A 6,000-nucleotide genomic window follows, 5' to 3' on the forward strand; every position below is an offset into this window, starting at 1 on the left:
TATATATGGACCGAATGTTGACAACATACAAAGTCATTTGTGGGAAGAACTTGTCGAAATATATAGCTGGTGGGACCTCCCTTCATGCATAGATGGTGATTTTAACGTAATAAGGTTCCCTAGTGAAAGATATGGAGACAGTCGTCTATGCCCAGCTATGACAGATTTTTCAGATTATATTTTTTACTTGAACCTAGTGGATCTCCCATTAATATGTGGTCCCTTTACTTGGTCTAATAGTCAGACGTGGTCTCGGCTGGACAGATTCTTAATATCGCCAGATTAGGAAAGTCATTATCCGAAGGTATGTAAGAGATTGTCACGCCTCTGCTTAGATCACTTTCCCATATTGTTAGATGGAGGTGGTATTCTAGGAGATCGTCGCTACTTTAAGTTCGAAAATGTGGCTTAAGAGCGAAGGTTTCGTGGACAGGGTAAGGCTTTGGTTGTCATTTTATCAGTTTCATGGTACTCCTTCTCATATTCTTACAAGAAAACTAAAAGTTTTAGGCCTTGTTTGTTTTCACATACGAGATGAGTTGAAATTAAAGTTAAAAATTGAATAAAATATCGTTAGAATATATATTTTTAATATTATTTTTGTTTTGAAATTTGAAAAAGTTGAATTGTTTATTTTATTTTGTGTGGAATTTAAAAAAGTTGTAATGATTAAATTATATGAGTTAAGAATTGTGAAAACAGACGAGACCTTAAAGAATGATTTAAAGCTTTGGAATTCTCAAACTTTTGGTGACATGGGGGAGCAAAAGAAAACCGTGATGGAAGAATTACAGAAGATAGAGTCCTCATGTCAGAGGAAGTCTCACGTAAGGCAAAGCTGGCCTCAGTGTTGATAAGAGTTTTATCGCTAGAGGAGATCTCTTGACAACAGAAGCCAAGAGCACTTTGGTTGAAAGAATGGAATCGAAGCACAAAATTTTTTCATAGAGTGGCTAATTCTCACAAGAGAAATAATACCATTGAGATGCTGAAAATCAATGGTAGAGACTGCACGGAGGCTCCTACGATCCAGGAATATGTGGTGAGTTTCTTTGAACATTTATTTACAGAATGACAGGGTTGGAGACCAAAATTAGATGGACTCAATTTTGATTATATTGAGCCACAGTCAGCATCTTGGTTGGAGAAATCTTTTGAGGAAGAAGGAAGATGAGGTATATGACATGGTCAGAAGAATGGTGAAAGATAAAGCACCAGGTCCATATAGCTTTTCAATGGGCTTTTTTCAAAACATGTTAGGAGGTAGTGAAAGAGGACATTATGAATATATTCCAGGAGTTATTCTTAGCTGGGAAGTTCACGAAAAGTCTGAATGACTCTTTAATTTTTACTAGAAAGGGAAATGGGTCCTATGGTGTGGGGGATTGGAAGCAAATAAGACGAGGGTGGGGGGTGTTTACTTACCATACTAAATTTATGGTGGGGGAGGGTACTCATAAAATTTTGGAGAGATATTTGGTGTGGAGAAGAGGCTCTAAAGGACTATTTCCCTTCCGTTTTCCGAGTGGCATGTGATCAAGAAGCTTCGGTAGCGGACCTCTTGGTTCGTTTAGGAGACCAAGTCCAATGGAATTTCACCTTTAGTAGAGCAGCCCAAGATTGAAAAATAGACAGTTTTAAGGTTTTTTTCAACCTAGTGTATTCTATGAAGCTGAATGTATTGCAGGACGATAAACTATGGTGGACACCTGTAGGTAAGGGTACTTTCTTGGTTCGTTCCTTCTACAAGTCCTTACACTTCTACCAAATACTCATTTCCCACGAAGAAGATTGTGGAGGAATCAAATGCCTCCCAAAGCAATCTTCTTCTCTTGGACAGCAGCCCTGGGTAAGATTCTGACTACCGATAATCTGCAAAAGCGCCAGGTAATTATCTCAAATTGGTATTGTATGTACAAGAAAATAGGCGAGACAGTGGATCATTTCTTGCTACATTCTGAGACAGCGAGTGCCGTGTGGAGCGAAGTGTTCAGTCAAATAGGGTTAAACTAGGTGATGTCTGCCACAGTGGTTGAGTTATTGGCCAGTTGGGTGATGCCGGGTGGTGCTTCACAAATCAAAGCAGTGTGGAAAATGGTCCCTACCTACATTATGTGGTGCATATGGTAAGAACGTAACAAGCAGACATTCGAAGACAAGGAGCAGACATTAGAGGAGCTTCGTGCTTTATTTTTTCGCACCTTATTTCTTTGGGCCATAGTTGTAGATTTTAATGGCCTAAATGTACATGATTTTCTTTCTTCTATAACAACCTAGATAGGTTTTATCTCTTGTATAACTTCTTGTGTACTTGGGCCATGCATATTCTTATTAATACTACCATTTACTTATATAAAAAAAATGTATATAATATGGTTCTTAGGAGAGAGGAATGTCCATACTTTTGAGGGGTTCAGATAACCATGAATGGGACTAAAGCTTTTGTTCTTAAGGTCATTCTATGGTTGGACGGCAGCTGCAAGGTAGTAGGGCTGAAAAAAAACCGACGGGACTGGCCGCTACCGACGAGAACCAATTGACCACGTCAGGAACCAGCCGGAACCGGTGGAGAACTGGCCAGCGTGCAATGGCAAAATTGAAGGAATCGAAGTTCACCTGTTCGGCCCCGGTTTGAAACTGAACCGGACAGCTGAACCGACCGAAGGGGTAAAATTATAATTTTTTTTTTTTACCATACCCTAATGTGGAACAATGTCATTTTACACCTATAAGAATACAACACATAATGAAAACGACACCGGTTGGTTCAATATCAAATGGCGTTGTTTTATTAAAAACGTATGAAAAATAAATATGTATCAGACGCCATTCCACTTAAACTAGAATGGCGTCGTTTCGAGATAGGTCTTCTTTTTCTCCAAGCTTCATCCCAATTCAATTTCAGCCTCTACAAGTCTCTCTCTCTCCCTCTCTCTCTCTGAAGCAGCTCGCCGCCAGGGGAACCGAACACCGACCGAGAACTGCCAAAGAACCACCGGAGTCGATACGGCCGGTTTTCCTCCTCCCCATCGACCGGTTATGGTCGGTTGTTCCCCCCACTTTTCAGTCGTCGGTTGGCGTCGATTCTGCTCAAAAACCGCGCCGAATGGGTCGATTTTCAACCCTACAAGGTTGTGGTTACTTTCTCATTTTCTAACATGTTGGTTTAGATGTTAGTTTTTATTTTTACTAGTTTCTCCTTGCATAAATCATTTTATTAGTGTTACGCCTATTTTTTGTGCTTTTTTATGCAATTTATAACTTTAGAACAGGAAAACCTATGGCAACATGTTATATTGCTTGAGATAATATCAACTGATCTTCTTATGCTTAAATAAGAAACAGTATGACATAATCGTAACAGAAAATCTCATGAATCAAAGTTCAATTCATGCCTTTATCAATAAAAGGGGATAAAAACAAATATCCACCTAATCTAATATCATATGAGACCAAAGATTTCCACCAAATTGACCCAGTCTATTAAATTGCCATGTGGACTTTCAACATGTGAGAGGCACATGCCTTTTTAATATTATTAATGACGTTAGGTTATAAGATAAAATAGTTTTCGAAGTTAAAGGAAGAGTTAGTAGTGGAAAAACATCGTTAATGCTATTTAAAAAACATATCTCTCCCAAGTTGAAATTACACATGAAGATTATAGGACAACTTTGTCCAAAAATAAATGTCGCACTTGCTTTCAAGATTACTACAGCGGTAATCTACTCCATCGCCCCAAAGCCAAGTCCATGAGTACTTTCAGCATGTGAGAGGCATGTCTTTTTAATAGGATTAACAATGTTAGATTGTAAGAAAAATGGGTTTTTAGATGTTAAATGAGGAGTAGGCCTTGTTTGTTTTCACAACTCATCTCATCTCATCTAATCATTATAATTTTTCTAAATTCTCATACAAAATAAAATAAACAATTCAATTTTTTAAATTCCAAAACAAATAATATTAAAAAAATATATTCTAACAATATTTTATTCAGCTTTCAACTTTCATCTCAACTCATCTACAAAAACAAACGAGGCCTTAATGTTGGACTAACACCGTTAATCCTATTTAAAAAAATGTCTCTCTCGCATGTTGAAAGGACACGCCACAATTGAATATATTGGGTTAGAGGAAATTCATCTAATCTAGTTTGGAGGAAAACTCTGCCCATAAAGATATGTTACACTTACTTTCAAGATTAAAACAGCAGCAAAACGGCAATCTACTCTGTCCCCACGAAGCCAATCCAGAGCAATTTGTACCTAAGAGAACAAAATATATCAGGCAGTAAGTGCTCCCCAGCAACCAACACTACAAAGTACTGATGAAAATGCAATAAACCTGGCGTTCCACTTCATCTGCAGTCATTGCTCCACCAGCCCTAGCTAGATGGCCCAGGACTCTACCAGCAAGCACCAAAACATCAGGATCCCGCTTCACCTCAAACACTGTCCGCATGTAATTAGAGAACTTTGAAACCTTGGAGGCATTCTCACCAAGTGCCACGTCTATCAACTCATCAATAGCTCTTAAAGCTCCCAAGTTTTCAGCTACGTCAGTACTGTCTAAAAGACTAGATATTCGATCATACAACTGATCCATGAAACGAGAAAAAGCTTCACCACCAAGGTCACGAGCTTCTTCTTCCAGATGTTTCCTTAAAGCTAATGAAGCCCCTTCCTGAAAACAACAAGGGGTAATTTCCCAAAAATAAAGCAAATATGCCAAGTGGTACTAGGGTAGCAACAAGCCAAAACAAACGAGTGACCAGTTCTGAAGAAGGGGATGCAGGAGAATAAAAACTAGTTCTATTAAGCTACGAGGAAAATTATTCAGATAAAACAATGCCAAGATCCCAAAGCGATCTAAATAGGACAAAAAGTCAAATTTAAGACTCTCACTTTTTGTAAGCATCCTTTAAAAAGAAAAACCACACATTAAGAGCAAGGATAAAAAAAGTGTAAGAAAACCACAACTCCAGAAAGAAGATGGTGCACGAAAACAGAAGTCCCAAACCAAAAAGAAAACCAATAGAAAATTATCAATAGACTCGAACTAAGCTGAACAAAAGAAATCTATATACTTTTTCCTTCCTCGGGAAAACTTTCATATTCTTCATCGAAAAGATAATTAACTGAGTTACTTAATTTTTTTTAAAAAAAGGTAATTGACGTGGTCATCCACAGAAAACAAAATTAAAATCCTCCGCTTTCCCTTCTTTTTCGAAATTTCCTCCAACCAAGTGATTCTAGCCCGTCCTTCCAAAACTACACTAAAGAAGCGACTCAGAATTCCACCTACAGTTTCTTTTCCCTCGTCTTCTCGGCACAAGAGAAGAAAATGAGAGAAAACCTTCGAAGATCATCAAAAACTCTTTAAAATTAATCACCATGAATCGTATGACTAGCCATTAAACGAAAAGAATTCTAATAATTGTCCTTTAATATCATTTGTTTTTATTCAATTCTTTCCCAGCAACCAATCGGAAAGTAGCGAGAGAAAATTCAGTACTTTGGGGTTGTCACGCGTGCAGAGGTCGGCGAGGATTCGGTTGAGCGAGTCGAAGCTGCCGCCTCCAGCCCCGGAGGCAGCGGCCGCAGCAGCTGCAGCACCGGCGGAGAAGCGGAGGGACTGTGACGTGGACGCCATGTGGCTCCCACGATTGAGAAACCCTAGAGCTTTCTCTCTCTTTCTCTCTTATCTCCCTCCGTATATTTCACCCAGATCTTCGAGTCTTCAAGGCATCGAGGTGGACGCAAGGCTGCCGTACGGTGTTTCGGTCGGTTATATGCGTTATGGGTACGCGTGGGGAGTATGTGTAATTATAAGACTGTTTATCCGGGTCGGGTTTCTTTCAGAACTCGTATTATAAAAACCGAATATATCTGGCCTAAATCCGAGTATTAAACTCGGGTTCCGTATTCATAACCCAATATAACTGAATTTGTAGAAAAGGTGAAAAAATAAAAGATCTCATTCCTTCGGTCCGTGACCCTG

The 6,000-nt window shown here is 39.0% G+C and overlaps 1 protein-coding gene across 2 annotated transcripts in view; it reads right to left on the reverse strand.

The window, feature by feature from the left end:
- LOC108992377 (serine/threonine-protein kinase TOR-like) overlaps nucleotides 1-5,775 on the reverse strand; it is a 73,950-nt gene extending 68,175 nt beyond the window's left edge. The window contains exons 1-3 of one of the 2 annotated variants that reach the window (XR_004798002.1): nucleotides 5,515-5,775; nucleotides 4,345-4,683; nucleotides 4,194-4,265 (exon numbers count right to left, since the gene is read on the reverse strand). Coding sequence is in view for 1 of the 2 variants with exons in the window: in XM_018966936.2 (XP_018822481.1) it covers nucleotides 4,194-4,265; nucleotides 4,345-4,683; nucleotides 5,515-5,652 (549 nt within the window). In the remaining variant the exon portion in view is untranslated. The remainder of the gene's footprint in view (nucleotides 1-4,193; nucleotides 4,266-4,344; nucleotides 4,684-5,514) is intronic. The other variant, XM_018966936.2, reaches the window with a different exon arrangement.
- Nucleotides 5,776-6,000: the final 225 nt, after the last annotated feature.

The sequence above is a fragment of the Juglans regia genome, chromosome 13 (assembly GCF_001411555.2).
Source record: "Juglans regia cultivar Chandler chromosome 13, Walnut 2.0, whole genome shotgun sequence".
NCBI lineage: Eukaryota > Viridiplantae > Streptophyta > Magnoliopsida > Fagales > Juglandaceae > Juglans > Juglans regia.